Source organism: Mesoplodon bidens (genome assembly GCF_964165515.1).
Source record: "Mesoplodon bidens genome assembly, chromosome: 9".
Classification (NCBI taxonomy): Eukaryota; Metazoa; Chordata; class Mammalia; order Artiodactyla; family Ziphiidae; genus Mesoplodon; species Mesoplodon bidens.
The window spans coordinates 29,902,416-29,923,276 of record NC_138166.1 but is presented as its reverse complement, the minus strand read 5'-3'; the positions used below and the strand labels follow the sequence as shown (position 1 = coordinate 29,923,276).

Genomic DNA, 20,861 nt, shown 5'->3' with positions numbered 1-20,861 from the left:
GGGGCTGGTGGGCGTTGTGGGCAACAGGAGTGAGAGGGCTCTGTCTAGAGGCATAAGCACTACTCAACCAGCTAATTGTGGGTCCCCATGTTTTATTTTGTTAAGAGAAGCCAAGAATCTAGATAGTTATGTATAATTTCTCAATTTTCTTACTTTGGCAAACATTTCAAAACAGTGCAGGCCAAACTAGAGATATCTGTGGGCCAAGAAGAGCATGTGATTCATCAGAGCAGGGAGTTTCAATCCTGACTGCAAATGAGAGTCACTTGGGGAGCTTTGAAAAATCCTGATGTCTAAGCCACAGGTCAGGCCAATTAAATCAGAATATCTGGGGCTGTGCGCCAGGTATCAATATTTTTTTTTCAAAGCTACCCAGTTGATTCAGTGTGTGGTTGAATATGAAAACCTCTGTGTTGGAGGCTCTGGGCTACTGTCTTATTTCTTTTGTAAATTTAGGATTGGGATTATTTGCAAGGATAAGTGAGACCTCAGATGATCTCTGTGGGATTCATTGCCTTAATTAGCATAGCCCTTAAAACACTCAACTCTACAACCTCTGCCCCATTTTCCTTGTAACTTCTGCCCTGTGGTAAAACTTCTGGTATCTTCAGCTAATTTCATTTAATCATGATATTGCTATCATGTTAAAGGAAGCAGTCATTTTTTTATGTTTTAGGAATAAATGCTAGTTCATTCAATAAAATTAAATTTTTTTCTCGGTAGTATTTTTGTTTTATTTTTTCATTAGCTTTTTTGAGAATGAATAGTTTCAAATCATACGTGAGGATAGAACAAATAACATTGTAACTATTTTGCATTTCCAATACCCCAAGTCCTGTCTACTAAGGATGGCTTCCTAAGAACTGAAAAAAAAATCCTTCCAGATCTATAGGAGGAGGATGTGTATAGAAAGACAAAAGATAGAATTGGGGGCATTAAAATGCATTAACTGTAGTTCTCCATTTAATCCCCACACTAGAAAGATACGAACTCCCGTGTGCATATAATCTGACCTTTGATTTTGTTGATTTAGTTCTGATGTCTTCTCTTTTGACAGATTTTCAAAAATTTTTATAGGTAGTCTTATAGAAAGCCTGACCGTTATCCCAACATTGAATGTATATTCTTTATTTTTCTTGCTGCTCCTTTAAGGTGGTCCATAGGTTTCAGTCACAACGTTGTGGATAATTTACTAGACTAGACACATCAAGCTTTGCCAGTCTCTTGATCTCTTGCTTTAAGTAGCTTTGTCTTATTTTTGAGCTGCAATATTCAAGAGCTTGGTAACGTAGGAAGTGCTGATAAACAGAAACATTTGAGGACTATTCCAACCTACAGAGGCAGTTTATTTTGTGAAATCATGTTGTAACAAGGAAACCATAAGGCCTCTGGAAAACTTAATGACGAATTAAGAAATATAGAGAATAAAAACCAATTGCCTTAAGAGGAAAAAATTCTTATACTCACTCATTGGACGATACGAAAATGAGAATTATAAATGTGAGAGCAACTGATTGATGGTTTCAACAACTTGAGAAATTTTGATGGAATCATGAACTGTTTCTTTCAGGAGAGATGGTCATTATATTGAAGCCCAGAAATCTGAACTAAATATTACTGGAGACTATATGAATAATGACTTAATTAGGTTACCTGGATACAGACAGTAAAAGTTTTAACTGATTCAGGGATTACATACATATACCACATCTACAGGAAGTAAAGTTGTAGAAAAAGTATAACAAATATCACATTTTAACTTGTTTTAGAGAAATAATTATGCTTATTTGAAGCTTGAGTGAAAGTTTTTAGATCTTTAAACTGATCCTGGCTAATGTTGCAACTCTGCTTTAATTTACAGATCGATCTGTGGTAGCCAGGTCCTCTCGTGTCTAATTTAAAGTCTTATTCTCTTGTCATTCACTTTCTAAATTAAATTAAAAGTTTTAAGGGGCGTGTGCGTGCGTGTGCGTGTGTGTGTGTGTGTATTATACTTTTCTCCCACTAGATTATAAATTGCTTGAATGACCATGCCATTTACATTTATCTTCCTCTCTGTGCCTAGCACAATGCTTTCCACATAGCAAGCACTAATTAAATGTTTTAAAACATATTGAATTAATTTCCATATACAATATGGTGGTGCATCATGGCATTTATAATTTAGCTACCTAATTGCTGAGATGAAATAAAAGGAGTCTCTTTTAAATTATACATAACAAAACAGTGGCAGGATACAAGAAGAAGGAAAAGGAGAAACCATTCCGAGACTTACTCTGTAGTCACTTGAAGTCACATAAAATATAGGGAGGAAGGCCAACCAGATGATGCATGTGGTGTACATGGTAAAACCAATGAACTTGGCTTCGTTGAAATTTTCTGGGCACTTCCGCGTTTTGAAGGCATACACAGTGCATAAGATGACCAGGACCACATCGTACGTAAGTGAGAACAACATGCTGGAATCTTTGACATTGCATTTTAAGATGACTGTTTCCCGCTTCTCTGGAAGGGTATACCGCCTGGTGCCTGGAACCTCCAGGATGAGCCACACAGACACTACCACAATTTGCACCAGTATCAGACCCAGGCAGATGAAAACCTGAGAACTTGGGCTGATGAATTTTGGCCTCTGAGCGCCATTCTTTACCCCATCGAAGACACGGGCAATGCAGTTTGTCTTGGTCAGCAGGGCTGAGTAACAGACAGCGAAGGAGGTCCCCAGCCCTAGTCGGCGCAATGTACAGATGACTGGTGACGGCTTGGAAATGAAGAAGAATGTCATGCAATAGGACAGGCCAACCCCAAACAACAAGATGTAACAGAGCTCCCGGCCTGATGCTTTGACCAAGGGTGTGTTGTTGTGCTTGATAAAGACAGTCACAACCATGCATGTACACATGAAACCCAGGCAGGCAATGGAGACTGGACCAATGGCCCAGGCATCTTGCCACCTGATGTAGTCCTCAGGAAGGTCAAAGCAGCCAGATAGGTCTGCAGTGGGCCACTGCCCAAGGCCGCAATCCATACAGGTAAACTCGTCAGCCAGGTATTCGTAGGGCTCGCAGGGGATGCAGATCCAGCAGCAGACATCCCCTGGTTGCATATTCTTCATTTCATTGGGTGCACAGGGGTCGCTGCACTGGGACGTGGGGATTGAGTTCCGGGACCAGTGGATAGAGTCGACATCTACTGATAAGGTTTCTGCCCAATGACCAACCTTCAAGTAGGAATACTTGCCGCCCATGTACTGGAAGTTGAACACGTTGTAACGTCCTATTCCATCTCCAAAAGTGTCAAACTTGACAATGCTATCTGCACCTTTATTTGGGTTGAATGGAGCTGTGACATGTAAAGTAAAAGAAAAGAAAAAAAAGAACACTGTTTAGGTGTCTTAAGTGTGATCGGTCAATGACTTTATACCATACACTTAGCAAAACTGAGATAACAGGGAATAGGAATTCCAAGACTGAGACAATTTATCAATTACCATTGAATTTGCATATTAAAAACTACTGGAGTCTTCAAGCATTCATAAATTCATTCACTTAACATTCCTGAGTGCCTCCTGTGTGCCAAGTGCCAGTGATAGTCATGAGTACAATACAGTGTCTGCCTTCAAAGGAGCTGATAATTTAACAGGGGAACCGGTGAACATGTAGTCATATTTTAGGTGGTATATAAATATTCATTTCTTGAAAGATTCCACAATAGGAATTGGACAAAACTTTGAATCTCATCTCTATTACGTATTTATATATTTATGTATAGAAATTAAATATTTTCATGAACCTATATAATTAAAAGGAGGAATTTTTCTCCTTCAAATCAAGAAAAAATGTTTCATTGTAAATGGATGGTATGTTTCTTTTAAACAGTTTAGATAATTCAGAAGGAAAGAAAAAAAGAACACTCATCCATAACCCTTCAACTGTAGTATTTTCATGTTTTGGAAGCTATTCATTCTGACTACATATTTGCATGTGTCTGTGTATAGCATACTCCTATCCACATACATACAACCTGAATATTTTGAAGGCACCTACAGTAGAAGCTAGGTAATTGCTTTAAAGCTTGTTCCTAACTGTACAGGATCGGTAGCCCTCAACCCTGTCCCTTTCTTACAGCCAGTGCCTAAGAGCAGCGTGTCTCTAAGCATCTCTGGTTCCTCTCTCCTCTCTTCCAGCTGCTGCTCATCGGGTCTCTCTTGCCAACATCAGCTGCCATTCTGTTCACCATTTTTATGCCACCTTCTCTGGTCTACTCTGTGCCTCCTATTTCACACTGCCTACCTTTACTCTTTCCTTAAACGTAGAAGAATGAGGCTGATGTCTCTGTTGCACAGACAAACTTTATTAGTCAGGGTAGGCTTGCCTCTGTTGGTAAATAGACCCCAAATTGTTTAAGGGCTCAAACACAATGGAAGTTTATTTCTCCCTTGTGCAGTAGGCTAAGGTCTTGGTTGGTGGGTATCTCTCCTCCACACAGTGATTCAGGAACCCACGTTCCTTCCATCTTGAAGCTGTACCAATTCCTAGGGCCTCCTTCTCATCAGCATCCATGCAGTGGAAGGAGAAAAAGAGTATGAATTAGGTACACTTGCTTCCTAAAAGTATAAACCTGGAAGTGGCACGTGATTTAATTCACATTTATTGACTAGAAATTAGTTACAGGGTCACACCCAACTTCGAGAGCAGCTGGGAAATGTGGCTTAGCTGATGTGCCCAACTACAGCTATGGATGAGAAAGGGGAATTTGCAGGACACTGCAGTCTCTTACTCTGCAGGTCTTTGCTGTCTTTACTACCTCCTCCCTGAGCTCCATTCTGTCTTCTCTGGGGCTCATGTTGTTCCAGCCAGTGGGAAACAGCTTACTCTTCTTGGGTCTAGTTATTTTATGGAGGAAACTCCCTCAATGAGTTGCTTGGGTCCTTGGTAAAAGAAAACCTCACATTGCACCTGATAGCTCTTGCCTACGTAGGATGTATAGATGCTTCTAGAGTGTCAGGCTTGGTGTTTCCAGTAATGTACCATATATAAAGTCTGTTAGCAAATGTAATTCAATATGCCACATTTATTCCTCACTTATTATGATTTATTTTCTGCTAGTGATCTTGTTATCTCACTTACATTTGACTTTGCTAAACTTCACCTAGTTTTCTGCCACATTCTTCAAACCCATCACCTATGTCTGTGTGTGTCTGTACTGCAGTTGGGGATTGGCTTCAAGTTCATCGCGAGACACGCTGTAGTCGTAGATGAGTGCATGATTTTGGATTTAGATGGACTATGCGTGATTCTCATCTCTGCCTTTTAATAGTTGTATGTCCTTAGGCAAGTTAACCTTTCTGACTCTGTTTCCCAATCAACAAATTATAATATAAATACAAATTATAAATAAATGTAAAAATGCTAAATAAACTGATCATTTTCTACTGGTTTATAACATTTGCCAGATACTAAATTGTGGGATAATTCATTTCTCTCTGTTATTTGTTGTTTCTCTTGATCTCTTTCCACAGCAGTATGATCTTTTTTGCAACTACTACGGCTTTAGACTATGTTTTAATATGTTAGAACAAATGAACATAGGAGTTGAAACATTATTGCTATATTTTCAGGAGTAGGAATCAATATCACGATTCTTAGATCACATAAAACTAAATTTATTTAGTCCATGCTTAGAAAAATTTCATTAAAAATTTTAGAGACTCCTTTCACATGTTACAAATAAATAAAATGTTGAATATTTTAACATAGTTTACATCAAGTATAAGAACCTCAGATGTGTTATTAATTTTTTTATTCTCAACTACAGTCAATCTCCACCATTGTTCAGTGGATGTTGTTAGGTCATTCTGGAAAAGATTTGTAAAATAAATATATTTTATAGCTTTAAATATTTCACTATTTTCACAGCTATTCTTGAATGTAAAGATTCTTAAGAATAATATATTTGAAAGGTGAGAAAATTGGTTGTTTTGCATAATCTGAGCCGGAGAGGGTTATTGATAAGATTGTTGGCATGTGAGCTAATAATATATACACTAAAGATGTAAAACATTCCTTTTATAAATCTTTTTCGGAAATCATCTGATATCATTAACTGAATATTGGAACAGACTGGTGGCCTAGTTGAGAATAACAAAACTAATAACACATCTAGGGTCTTAAATTAACACTTGATGTAAAATGTTTTAAAATAGTCAACATTTTACTTATTTGTAACATGTAAAAGGAATACCTGAAATTTTTAATGCCTCTTTTCTAAGCATAGAATAAACAAACTTAGCTTGATGTAACATAAGAATTCTGATATTGATTCCTACTCATGAAAATCTGGTAATAATATTTCAATTTCCATTTTTTTCTTAATCGTTTGAATATACAGAGCATTGGTAGGTTTTTTTTTTTTTGCGGTACGCGGGCCTCTCACTGTTGTGGCCTCTCCCGTTGCAGAGTACAGGCTCCGGATGCTCAGGCTCAGCAGCCATGGCTCACGGGCCCAGCCGCTCCGCGGCATTTGGGATCTTCCCAGACCGGGGCACGAACCCGTGTCCCCTGCATCTGCAGGCGGACTCTCAACCACTGCGCCACCAGGGAAGCCCGGTAGGTTTTTTAAAGAGCCTAAATGAGGACTTTAGCTCTGGCTTTTACAAAATATAGGCACTTTTTAAAAATTGGAGTACAATTGCTTTACAATGTTGTGTTAGTTTCTGCTGTACAAAGAAGTGAATCAACTATATTTATACATATATCCCCTTCTCGTGGACCTGCCTCCCCCCACCTCCTTCCCACCCATCTACGTCATCACAGAGCACAGAGCTGAGCTCCCTGTGCTATACAGCAGGTTCCCATTAACTATCTGTTGTACACATGGCAGTGTATATATGTCAGTCCTAATCTCCCAATTCATCCCACTCTCCCCTTCCCCTCCTGTGTCCACTCTTCCATTCTCTGTGTCTGCGTCTCTGTTCCTGCCCTGCAAATACGTTCATCTGTACCATTTTTCTAGATTCCACATATATGCGTCAATATACGTTTGCTTTTCTCTTTCTGACTTCACTCTGTATAACAGACTCTAGGTCCGTCCACATCTCTACAAATGACCCAATACCCTGAGAAAACCATATTTCAAAAAGACACATGTACCCCAATGTTCATTGCAGCACTATTCACAATAGCCGGGACGTGGAAGCAACCTAATGCCCATCGACAGATGAATGGATAAAGAAGATGTGGCACATGTATACAATGGAATATTACTCAGCCATAGAAAGGAATGAAATTGGGTCATTTATAGCCACTATTTTTCATTAGGCTATTTTATTTTTTAATTTTTTTGAATTTTATTTTATTTATTTTTCATACAGCAGGTTCTTATTAGTTATCCATTTTATACATATTAGTGTATACATGTCAATCCCAGTCGCCCAATTCATCACACCACCACCCCACACCCACCACCAATTTCACCCCTTGGTGTCCATACGTTTGTTCTCTACATCTGTGTCTCAATTTCTGCCCTGCAGACTGGGTCATCTGTACCATTTTTCTAGGTTCCACATATATGCATTAATATATAATATTTGTTTTTCTCTTTCTGACTTACTTCACTCTGTATGACAGTCTCTAGATCCATCCACGTCTCTACAAATTACCCAATTTCGTTCCTTTTTATGGCTAATATTCCATTGTATATATGTACCACATCTTCTTTATCCATTCGTCTGTCAATGGGCATTTAGGTTGTTTCCATGACCTGGCTATTGTAAATAGTGCTGCAGTGAACATTGGGGTGCATGTCTCTTTTTGAATTATGGTTTTCTCTGGGTATATGCCCAGTAGTGGGATTGCTGGATCATATGGTAATTCTATTTTTAGTTTTTTAAGGAACCTCCATACTGTTCTCCATAGTGGCTGTATCAATTCACATTCCCACCAACGGTGCAAGAGGGTTCCCTTTTCTCCATACCCTCTTCAGCATTTGTTGTTTGTAGATTTTCTGATGATGCCCATTCTAACTGGTGTGAGGTGATACCTCATTGTAGTTTTGATTTGCATTTCTCTAATAATTAGTGATGTTGAGCAGCTTTTCATGTGCTTCTTGGCCATGTGTAGGTCTTGTTTGGAGAAATGTCTATTTAGGTCTTCTGCCCACTTTTGGATTGGGTTGTTTGTTTTTTTAATATTGAGCAGCATGAGCTGTTTATATATTTTGGAGATTAATCCTTTGTCCATTGATTCATTTGCAAATATTTTCTCCCATTCTGAGAGTTGTCTTTTCCTCTTGTTTATGGTTTCCTTTGCTGTACAAAAGCTTTTAATTTTCATTAGATCCCATTTGTTTATTTTTGTTTTTATTGCCATACTCTAGGAGGTGGATCAAAAAAGATCTTGATTTATGTCAAAGACTGTTCTTCCTATGTTTTCCTCTAAGAGTTTTATAGTGTCTGGTCTTACATTTAGGTCTCTAATCTATTTTGAGTTTATTTTTGTGTATGGTGTTAGGGAGTGTTCTAATTTCATTCTTTTACATGTAGCTGTCCAGTTTCCCCAAAACCACTTACTGAAGAGACTGTCTTTTCTCCATTGTATATCCTTCCCTCCTTTGTCATAGATTAGTTGACCATAGGTGCGTGGGTTTATCTCTGGGCTTTCTATCTTGTTCCATTGATCTATATTTCTGTTTTTGTGCTAGTACCATATTGTCTTGATTACTGTAGCTTTGTAGTATAGTCTGAAGTCAGGGAGTCTGATTCCTCCAGCTCCGTTTTTCTTTCTCAAGATTGCTTTGGCTCTCAGGGATCTTTTGTGTCTCCATACAAATTTTAAGATTTTTTGTTCTAGTTCTGTAAAAAATGCATTGGTAATTTGATAGGGATTGCATTGAATCTGTAGATTGCTTTGGGTAGTATAGTCATTTTCACAATATTGATTCTTCCAATCCAAGAACATGGTATATCTCTCCATCTGTGTGTATCATCTTTCATTTCTTTCATCAGAGTCTTATAATTTCCTGCATACAGGTCTTTTGTCTCCTTCGGTAGGTTTATTCCTAGATATTTCATTCTTTTTGTTGCAATGGTAAATGGGAGTGTTTTCTTAATTTCACTTTCAGAGTGTTCATCATTAGTGTATAGGAATGCAAGAGATTTCTGTGCATTAATTTTGTATCCTGCAACTTTACCAAATTCATAGATTAGGTCTAGTAGTTTTCTGGTGGCATTTTTAGGATTCTCTATATATAGTATCTTGTCATCTGCAAACAGTGACACTTTTACTTCTTCTTTTCCAGTTTGTATTCCTTTTATTTCTTGTTCTCCTCTGATTGCCATGGCTAGGACTTCCAAAGCTATGTTGAATAATAGTTGCGAGAGTGGACATCCTTGTCTTGTTCCTGATCTTAGCGGAAATGCTTTCAGTTTTTCACCATTGAGAATGATGTTTGCTGTGGGTTTGTCATATATGCCATTTATTATGTTGAGGTAGTTTCCATCGGTGCCCACTTTCTGGAGAGTTTTTATCATAAGTGGGTGTTGAATTTTGTCAAAAGCTTTTTCTGAATCTATTGAGATGATCATATGGTTTTTCTTCTTCAATTTGTTAATATGGTGTATCACATTGATTGATTTGCATGTATTGAAGAATCCTTGCATCCCTGGGATAAATCCCACTTGATCATGGTGTATGATTCTTTTAATGTGTTGTTGGATCCTGTTTGCTAGTATTTTGATGAGGATTTTGGCATCTATATTCATCAGTGATATTGGTCTGTAATTTTCTTTTTTTGTAGTATCTTTGTCTGGTTTTGGTATCAGGATGATTGTGGCCTCATAGAATGAGTTTGGGAGTGTTCCTTCCTCTGCAACTTTTTGGAAGAGTTTGAGAAGGATGGGTGTTAGCTCTTCTCTAAATGTTTGATAGAATTCACCTGTGAAGCCATCTGGTCCTGGACTTTTGTTTGTTGGAAGGTTTTTAATCACAGTTTCAATTTCTTTACTTCTGATTGGTCTGTTCATATTTTCTATTTCTTCCTGGTTCAGTCTTGGAAGGTTATACCTTTTTAAGAATTTCTCCATTTCTTCCAGGTTGTCCATTTTATTGGCATAGAGTTGCTTATAGTAGTCTCTTAGGATGCTTTGTGTTTCTGCAGTGTCTGTTGTAACTTCTCCTTTTCCATTTCTAATTTTGTTGATTTGAGTCCTCTCCCTCTTTTTCTTGATGAGTCTGGCTAATGGTTTATCAATTTTGTTCATGTTCTCAAAGAACCTGCTTTTAGTTTTATTGATCTTTGCTATTCTTTGTTTCTATTTCATTTATTTCTGCTTTGATCTTTATGATTTCTTTCCTTCTGCTAACTTTGGGTTTTGTTTTTTCTTCTTTCTCTAGTTCCTTTAGGTGTAATTTAGATTGTTTATTTGAGATTTTTCTTGTTTCTTGAGGTAGGCTTGTATTGCTATAACCTTCTCTCTTAGAACTGCTTTTGCTGCATCCCATAGGTTTTGGATCTTCGTGTTTTCATTGTCATTTGTCTCTAGGTATTTTTTGATTTCCTCTTTGATTTCTTCAGTGATCTCTTGGTTATTTAGTAACATATTGTTTTGCCTCCATGTGTTTGTGTTTTTTAAGTTTTTTTCCCTGTAATTGATTTCTAATCTCATAGTGTTGTGGTCAGAAAAGATGCTTGAAATGATTTCAATTTTCTTAAATTTACTGAGGCTGGATTTGTGACCCAAGGTGTGATCTATCCTGGAGAACATTCCGTGTGCACTTGAGAAGAAAGTGTAATCTTCAGTTTTTGGATGGAATGTTCTATAAATATCAATTAAATCTATCTGGTTTATTGTGTCATTTATAGCGTGTGTTTCCATATTAATTTTCTGTGTGGATGATCTGTCCATTGGTGCAAGTGAGGTGTTAAAGTCCCCCACTATTGTGCTACTGTCAGTTTCCTCTTTTATAGCTGGTAGCAGTTGCCTTACGTATTGAGGTGCTCCTTTGTTGGGTGCATATATGTTTATAATTGTTATATCTTCTTCTCGGATTGATCCCTTGATCATTATGTAATGTCCTTCCTTGTCTCTTGTAGCATTCTTTATTTTAAATTCTATTTGATCTGATATAAGTATTGCTACTCCAGCTTTCTTTTGATTTCCATTTGCATGGACTATCTTTTTTCATCCCCTCACTTTTAGTCTGTATGTGTCCCTGGGTCTGAAGTGGGTCTCTTGTAGACAGCATATATATGGGTCTTGTTTTTGTATCCATTCAGTGAACCTGTGTCTTTTTGTTGGAGCATTTAATCCATTCACATTTAAGGTAATTATCAATATGTACGTTCCTATTACCATTTTCTTAATTGTTTTGGGTTTGTTTTTGTAGGTCCTTTTCTTCTCTTGTGTTTCCTAGTTAGAGAAGTTCCTTTAAATTTGTTGTAGTGCTGGTTTGGTGGTGCTGCATTCTCTTAGCTTTTGCTTGACTGTAAAGCTTTTGATTTCTCCATTGAATCTGAATGAGATCCTTGCTGGGTAGATTAATCTTAGTTGTAGGTTCTTTCCTTTCATCACTTTAAGTATATCATGCCACTCCCTTCTGGCTTGTAGAGTTTCTGCTGAGAAATCAGCCATTACCCTTATTGGAGTTCCCTCGTTTGTTATTTGTCGTTTTTCCTTTGCTGCTTTCAATAACTTTTATTTGTCTTTAATTTTTGCCCATTTGATTACTATGTGTCTCAGCGTGTTTCTCCTTGAGTTTGTCTTGTATGGGATTCTCTTTGCTTCCTGAACTTGGGTGGCTATTTCCTTTCCCATGTTAGGGAAGTTTTCGACTATAATCTCTTCAGATATTTTCTCAGGTCCTTTCTCTCTCTCTTCTCCTTCTGGGACCCCTCTAATGTGAATGTTGTTGTGTTTAATGTTGTCCCAGAGATCTCTTAAGTTGTCTTCATTTCATTCTTTTTTCTTTATTCTGTTCCATGGCAGTGAATTCCGCCATTCTGTCTTCCAGGTCACTTATCCATTCTTTTGCCTCAGTTATTCTATTGATTCCTTCTAGTGTAGTTTTCATTTCAGTTATTGTATTGTTCATCTCTGTTTGTTCTTTAATTCTTTTAGGTCTTTGTTAATCATTTCTTGCATCTTCTCAATCTTTGCCTCCATTCTTTTGCTGAGGTCCTGGATCATCTTCACTATCATTATTCTGAATTCTTTTTCCAGAATGCTGCCTATCTCCACTTCAATTAGTTGTTTTTCTGGGGTTTTATGTTGTTTCTTCATCTGGTACATAGCCCTCTGCCTTTTCATCTTGTCTGTCTTTCTGTGAATGTGGTTTTTGTTCCACAGGCTGCAGGATTGTAGTTCTTCTTGCTTCTGCTGTGTGCCCTCTGGTGGATGAGTCTATCTAAGAGGTTTGTGCAAGTTTCCTGATGGGAGGGACTGGTGGTGGGTAGAGCTGGCTGTTGCTCTGTAGGCTATTTTAAATCAGTGGGTGCAGATTATAGGTAGAGTTTCACCAGTTTTTTTTGCTTCCTACCTTTTTTATTGTTGTTGTTAGTGGCAATTTTATTTTATTTTTTATTTTTAGGTTTTAATTTTTTGTTTTTATATGATTTTTACATGTTACTTTCCAGTTACAGTTATTACAAGTATTGGCTATATTCCCTGTGTTGTACAACACATCCTTAAGTCTGTCTAATACCCAATAGTATGTACCTCCCACACCCGTCCCCTATTTTGCCCCTACCCCCGCTGGTAACCACTAGTTTGTTCTCTCTGTGAGTCTTCTTCTTTTATGTTATATTCACTAGTTTAGTGTATTTTTTAAGATTTCACATATAAGTGATAACATACAGTATTTGTCTTTGTCTTTCTGACTTATTTCATTTAGTGTAATGCCCTCCAAGTGCATCCATGTTGCTGCAAATGGCAAAATTTCATTCTTTTTTGTGGCTGAGTAGTATTCCATTGTATATATATACCACAGCTTCTTTATCCATTCCTTTGTTGATGGACACTTTGGTTGTTTATGTCTTGGCTATTGTAAATAATGCTGCTATGAACATTGGGGTTCAAATTAGTGTTTTAGGTTTTGTTGCATATATACCCAGGAGTGGGATTGCTAGGTCAACTACTTTCTGACCTTTTTATTTTGAAAAATTTCAAACCCACAGTAATGATGAAAGAAAAGTATAATGGACATGATTGCACTGGAATCACCTAGAATTAATGAATTGTGAATGTTTTGTCACATTGTACGATTCTTGCACATATGTACCAGGAACATGTAAATGAATGTTGGTAGTACTGTATATAAGTGAGAAAAAAAAACTGGAATCAACACCAGTTTCCAACAGCAATCACAAATTATTTTGTGGATTATTAACAATATTATATTGTTGTGAAATTAAAGTAACAACAGATAAGTGTATTTTAAGAGCTATAATGTGTGAAAAGGCAATGTAACTCCACTTTCATAAAGTTCTAAGATAAGGAACACTAAGTTGTAAGATAAACACATCTAAACGTATCATTTGGGAATACATACAGAAGTGATAAATGAATGGTAATGAATAAACTAAATGAATGAAAGTGACAAAATTCAGGATAGTGCATATGGGATGGAGTGGTGGTATGCAAAGGATGGGATAGGGAAGAGCACAAAGGTGGATACCAATTTATTATATTTTGTTTCTTGTTTGGATGGGGTGTTTTTCATGGATGATTATTTTATTGTTGTGCTTCATAAATTGCACTGAGTTAAGTATATTTTTTGTATGGTTTAGTATTTCATAATAAAAATATTTAAAAATTAAAATTTGAGGATATACTATTCCAAACACAAATAAAATATATTAATTAATCTTGTCATTCTAGGGGACTAATGCTGCAAGATTTATTTCTCCTGGCTCTCCCATGTGGGGACTGGGAATGTTGTAATGATCAGTTGCTTCTGTTGATACAATGAATTCCTAAAAGATTTGCTAAGACATATTGGAAAAAATAGTTTATATATAGAAATTATAATCAGAAAGAAAACATTCCACTTAAATGGCATCAAAAACAAACAAAAGAAACCACCTCAGGATAAATTTAACAAAATAAGTGAAAGACCTGTGTGAACACTAATGCTGGAATCAGTGAAAAGACATACCACGTTCTTGGATAGTATTTGATTCTCTCTTAGTTGATTTTAATAATAATAATGATGATAGTAATAATTTATAAATAATAAATTTCAATAAAAATTCCAACTTTTATATTTATATTCCAACTTCTCTGAAGAGAAATGAGGAAGTGTTCTATGTTGCACATATTTTGAAGCTATAAAAAAAATCTAAAAGTCACACAATTATCTGTAAAACAAAGTATAATACAGTTAATTTAACATTTAATATGCTATCTTTTATGTAAATGGAGAAAACAGAAGAATCTATTCTTTTTTCTCTTCTATGCATAAAGGAACTCTTGAAGGATGCCCAGGGATAGCGGTTATCAATGTCAAGAGATGCAAAGCGAGCAGATGCATGACAAAGATAGGAGGGAAATTTTTACCAAATTCTTTTATATGTTTTTTGTATTTTGAAGCATATGATTTTATTACCTATTCAAAATATAATAATAAAAAAGGAAAACATACATTTACAGTCGAGGATCACCAATATTTGAGTAAACTTCCAACCTGAAAGAGAAAGACTGAAACAATCAGAAAAGGAAACTTGGATAGAATAGAGGCAGCGAAGGGAGCAAAAGATGAAAGCTTTAAAACAATAATGAGCTCAGAGAGATAAGAAAAGATGCTGTGTGTATGAGATAGGTACAGTCTATTCTTAAAAAGGAACATTCAGAGAACAAGAATGAACTTTTGGAAATGAAAGCAGAAAGAGAAATTCAGTATAAGAATTGAAAGTTAAATTTGAGAAAACTCTTAAAGTTTGACAAAAATGCTGAGAAGCAAAGTAGAAGATAAAACAAAAAATTGAGAACATTCTGTGGAATTTCAACAGTCAATCAACAGACCTTTGAGAAAGACAGAGAAAATGGAGGACATTATCAAAAGAGTCAAAGTAAATAATTGAATGAACTTGGCCTGGGAAAGGGTGACAAGAGACTATTGCTCTTTCTTATAAGCTTGTCAAAGTCACGTAAAAAAATTATGTACTTTTGATAAAAATAAATTATAAAGTTGAAAAAAGTACAAAGAATAATTGAGCTAGGTCAGCTTGCAAAGTAAATAAATTAGGAAAATGATACTGCTGCAAATATTATCACAAGTCCTTGACAACTGGGTGGTGAACAAGTAAATAGTCCTTTGGTGGAGTTTTGTTTTTTAATATAAATTTTCCCCTTACTAAATTTGTCTTGTTAAATATCTAACAAAATGTGGTCTAGTGTCTAGATCGTTTAAATCAAGAAAGCATATTAAAGTCTTTCAAATGAACACATTACAAATTTTAAACAAAAATCCATTGTCAGCAGAAGTGTCCTGATCTGTAGTTTGGAATAAAGGGCTGCTATGTCTATACTTAGAAGGAAAAAGGATGAAAGGAGAACCTAGAAGAAAAAGGAAACCACGTCGGTCAAATATTTCACAACGGAGAATAGTCATCCTGTACCGGAATGCTGATCCAAACACGACCGGCCTGAGAGGGTAGGAAAACCAAGCGCTTTCTCACGTGCTGCTGGGGTGACTTGAAATGACAGAGCAGCGTGAAAGTATTGATCCTGTCGCCTTCCTGATGCGCTTAGCATTGCCTCTGAGTCAGATGACTCATCTGGGAAATAGTTCAAGTCCAGTGAACCGGAAGCATGGTTCTCTGGAGCTGAGCTGTACAGGAAGCTCTGGAGTTTCTTATTTCTCCAGTTGAATCTCCCCAAGGGAGCAAGCATCACTCAACATGGAAAAGTAAATCACTTCACCTTCGTTGTTGTAACAGCACGAAAAAACCCAAACTAAAGGGGTGGGGGGAAGAACTGGAAAGATGGCGGAGTTTTATTTTATTTTTTCCCCACAAAGACTTAGAGCCTTCTCCAAAATCTGCTTCACTGCCCCTAGTGCCTCAAAATCAGGCCCTCATTTTACAGAAGGAACCTGATCTGGCCTTGAGTCAGGAGAATGACTTCTCAGTTTAGGTCATCAAACGATCAGTTCTGACCCCAGTTTCAAATGGATTTATTCGAGAAGTTTTGTACCAAGGTGACCAGCCCTCCTAGGGCTCATTTCATAGAGACAAGGCAAGTCTATGCCTTACAAATATCATAGGTCAATAGCAGGAGAAAATTAAATCAGTTATTTTTTCCTCTCAGACAGAAGTCCAATTAAGGTCGGACAATAATGTGGCTCTTAATAGGCTCTCAATAATGGGACTATAACTGCCGCTGCTTGGGTTCGCATCCATAAATACTAATGAAGATTGCAAAAGCTACCAGCAGCAACATGGCTCCAATTTTACAACCAGGCCATCAGTGAAATTTCCGTGCACTATTTTGATGGATTGGAATAAAGACATAGATGAGAAGACAGAAAATGGCTTTTCCTTTGAAAGACCTTGTTAGGGGTCAAGGGGTAAAGAAATCAAAATCCTTTGGCTAGAGCCAACAGAATCTTTTACAAACATCCTGCGGCAGGAAGACAGGAAAGAATAAAAATGAATCCTCGGCTATCTGTAATTAATTTACCTACCGATTAGGAACACAATTGCTGAAGCGTTTCCATGGCTATTTATCAACTGAGAGTAGCTGCCGGGGCACAGCACCTTCTAGATGTCTGAGGTGCTGTCTCACACATGAAAAATGCTCGGTAAGTACCTAAGGTGCTAGCGAGAGTGAGTGTTCTAGAAAAGCTATTGAAAGAACAAGCATGTTTTAGGGTGTTAAGACTTCGGTAAAGACCTCTCTTCAGTTCTCCTGAAAAGTTAGCACAGATAACACTTCTGATGCTTCATTATGTATTTTACTGGTTTCCCTACCTAGTATCTACATATTATGGCTGACATGTTCAGCACTCAAGGCAGCTCAGAAAGGAACAATCTACTCTTAGACTAAGAATGAAGAGTGTGGAGGCAAGGCACAGAGAAGATAGCAGTGAGTGGAAATTACTGAGATTCCAGTCTCCCTCAACCCCAATTCAGGGAGCAGGCTTAAGGCCTACCTTTGCTTATTATTTTCATTTTAGCTGGAAGGTTCACGGTGGCCCCCAAATCTTTGGTTAGGGACCCTCTTTAATGTGAGCTAATGTAACTCTCACATCTTTTTCTACTCTTTCTTTCCCAAGTCCTGATCTCCATTACATAATCTACTGCTTTTCTCACATTGCCCTATGATGGGATTTTAAAAAACTTTTAAGGGGAATACATATACAGAAAAAGGGTAGAAATAAGAGAATTGTCACAAAGTGAAAACTCCCATGTAACATTATGGATGTTAGGAAAGGGAACATTACCAGTCCCCTTGTTCCTGTTCTACCCTTCCTTCTTCCCAAAGATAACCACCATCATACCTTTTAGGACCATGAACAAGTGTTACCTGATATTAAACTTTAGATGAATGTAGTAATCATAAAGTATGGATTATGTTATTTCTAATATCTTTTGCTCTAAATTAAGTTGGGTGAGATTCATTCAAGTAGTGTTAAGGTATATTTGGTTTACTTTTATCGCTGTATAGCATTTTAGTATATAGATGTGCCACGGTTTATTTAGCCGTGCTTCTGTTGATGGACGTGTATTTTCTTTTTTAAGTCTTTAGCTTATATGAATAATGCTGCATCTTTAGCTGGGTTATCCCAGAAGTAAACCTTAAGACTAGATTTGGGTTCAAATAGTTGATTTAGGAGTTTATAGGGAAATGGAGAAATAAGATATAGACAGGAATGAATCCAATACAGAGTATGTGGATGAGCGCCAGTGGGCCTCATTCTCCCTGGGGTCCTTTGGGAAAGATCATAGAATGGGGGTTGGGACAGAAAACCACAGGTACTCACTAGCTTGGATGGAACAGCTCTTGTCTGTCATTGGTTGATGGCTGCTCCAGGAATTGTAACTTCAGGCCCTTTCAGCTGCTCTAGGTAAGGCACAGCATGGCCCTGTGGCCAGAGAAAGCTCCCTGGCAGAGAGTCACAGATTAGGAAGCCCTTGACATGTATGAGAACAGAGTGCTAAGGGGATTTGGGAGAGGCACAGAGAGCATCTCCTACGTGCTGTGACCATTCCAATCCATGTGTGCATTTCTGGTGTGTGTGTGTGTGTAGGTGTACAAGTGTACATATATGTGTACATGTATGCAGTAGTGAAACTGCTATGTATATGAGCTCCAGTTGCTTTACTTCCTGAATGTTGCTGCTTTTGAACTTTAGCAGTTCTGGTGGAAATGTAGTGATATCTCAAACATTGTGCCATTAGGCTACCAGTTCCTCCTCTGTGCTGACAGAGTGTCCTGAACATTTAACTTTAAGGAAATGGAGTACCTCTTGGGAAAGTATCTACTGTGTGTCCATCTCTTCACTAGATCCTAAGCCTCTCGAGGCTAAGGACAATGTCTCATTCATCTTTGTACTCTCATGATCTAAGGCAGTGCTGGGCATGTAGTAGGCGTTCACTGATTGTTCCCTAAACTGATGATTAGACTTATTAGACTGAAAAGCATCATTTTGGGAACTTCAAACACATGGCAACGACTGAGCCATACCAGAGCCCGCTTAAACATCAATCTTAGGAAATGGGCTTGCACTTGTGTTTTGATAGTTTACTGTATTATTATGCAGCCAAGGTTAAAAACCAGTGGTTCTCAGCCAGGGGTGATTTTGCACCCCTAGAAAATATTTGGCAATGTCTGGAGACATTTTGGTGGTTATGACTCTGGGCGGGGGCTACTGCTGCCGTTTAGTGGGCAGAGGCCTGGGGAGCTGCTAACCGGTCCACAGGCACAGAACACACCCTCACAACAAACAGTTATCCGGCCCCAAATGTCAACAGTGCCAAGATTGAGAAACCCTGGTCTAGGGTAATACCTGTTTGGATTTTTAGAAATATTTTGATAATCTCAAACCTCTTTAAAAATTGAAAACACCCATGCCTGAGAAATTCTTTATTGGTGTTTTAATGTTGAGGTTATGACTATCTAGTCTTTTTTTTTTCTTCCTACAGTCATTACCAGCTTACAGAGTCCTTTCAGCCTTCTTCGAAGTCCTCTCCTTTTCATGTTTGTCAACAGCTTTATTGACCCCCGTCCTCACCTTCCTCTCACCTCTACCACAGACCCCATTTCATACAGATCTCCATGATTTTCCTTTTATCCCATTTGAAAAACCGGTCAACCTCGCTGGGTGTCTCCTTGCCATCAATCACCTTGTAGGAAAGCAGCACGCTCTTGTGTGTCGCAGGGGTAGGTGTCGTAGACCCTTTAAGAGCAGACTCACAGCAAGGAGAGCTGTTGGTGGGGAAAGCGGGAAGGGGGGTCCCTGCGGGAATTTTCTCCCCCTTTAATGTCATGTCTCTGGCACAAACCTAAGCACCCAAGAACGCTGTGACTTTGCAACAGTTACCAAAGGTTTTCAATTTTGTGAAAAGAAATTCTGAATTCTGAGGACGAATTTAATCTGTCCTCGTGTTTGTAAAGGTGACTATGTCACGTAGTAGAACATAGATTAAAAATATGCTTCCCCCAAAACAAAGTTGGATGCAAGTACAGGACCACGACTTTGTAAAAAAAGAAGGCACCCATTTCCCGTTGTCCTGCCCTTAAATCACTTCGCCTGCTGGACTCTAGTTCTAAATCCTGCAGGAGAGTGAAACGTGATATGGACAGAAGGTGAAAACGCCTGAGAAACTCCCTCTCAGAGAGGTGATAGTCAGTCAGCAGTGCAAACTATAAAAAAAACTCATTTGAAAAATAGTTGCAGAGCTAATATTCTGAAGAACATAATCATGGTCGCAAGAATACTTGATAAAATGAGCTTTCCATTTTTAAGCAAACAGTATACTACTTCATATAAAAAGCTGAACAGCAGAAATTTTATTCAGCCTTCGAGGATGAACTTCCAAAGATAAGCACATCAGCTTAGCATGCAGTAACTGCAAGTTCTATGGGGGCAGCAAATTAATTTCTAGTCTCTTGCTTTATGCATGCCTGGACATGCATTTGACTCTTTGGGTGATATCCTGCAAAGAGAATACAGGAAAATAAATTACTTCTCCTCCCAGCATGCGGGTCTATTGTTACGTTGTCATGTTTTTCCTCAGCCACCGTAGGGTAGCCGGGTCTTCGTCTTCACTGAGAGGGCTGCGTCATTGAACTCCCATATTTTAAGTGACCTTGTCAGGGCATCAAGCACTTTCACACACGGTTAAAAATCCCAAACCCACATCTCCCTGAAAGGGTTTCTGTTCCACTGGAAATAATTAAGGTGACAAAATTGAAAGTAATTGCTTTACATTTTCACCCCAATTTGTGCCATAATTTCTATTTTGAATTATTCTAAAAATAAGGATGCAAAGGGTATCATAAATCTGGTTATTTTGTTCCTTCTTAGAAAATATTCCTAGAAATTATTCAACCTCAGAAATCATTTTAATTCAGATGTCTTCCACTCTTCCTCCAATTGTGTTAAAAGTAATAAAGTAGATTAAAGTAACTGGCTAATAGAACTCTAACATATCCCTTATATTATAATTATATAATATATTGATATGTAATTATCAATTATATAATTAGACAATATAGACATAGTATCGATAGCATTTATTATATAACATATTAATATATACTTATATATAATGTATAATTGTTATGCTTAAATGATATGTTAGGATTCTATCACCAAGTTAATTTTATCTATTACAAAATCATATATATATATATATATATA

At 37.5% G+C, this 20,861-nt stretch overlaps 1 protein-coding gene across 1 annotated transcript in view; it reads right to left on the bottom strand.

Annotated features, from left to right (window-relative positions):
* The window catches only part of GRM3 (glutamate metabotropic receptor 3), a gene marked incomplete at both ends in the record, with an annotated part of 104,901 nt that overhangs the window by 22,487 nt on the left and 61,553 nt on the right, over positions 1-20,861 (bottom strand). Inside the window, one exon of the mRNA XM_081243959.1 lies at positions 2,276-3,342. Within this exon, the coding sequence (XP_081100085.1) occupies positions 2,276-3,342 (1,067 nt within the window). The remainder of the gene's footprint in view (positions 1-2,275; positions 3,343-20,861) is intronic.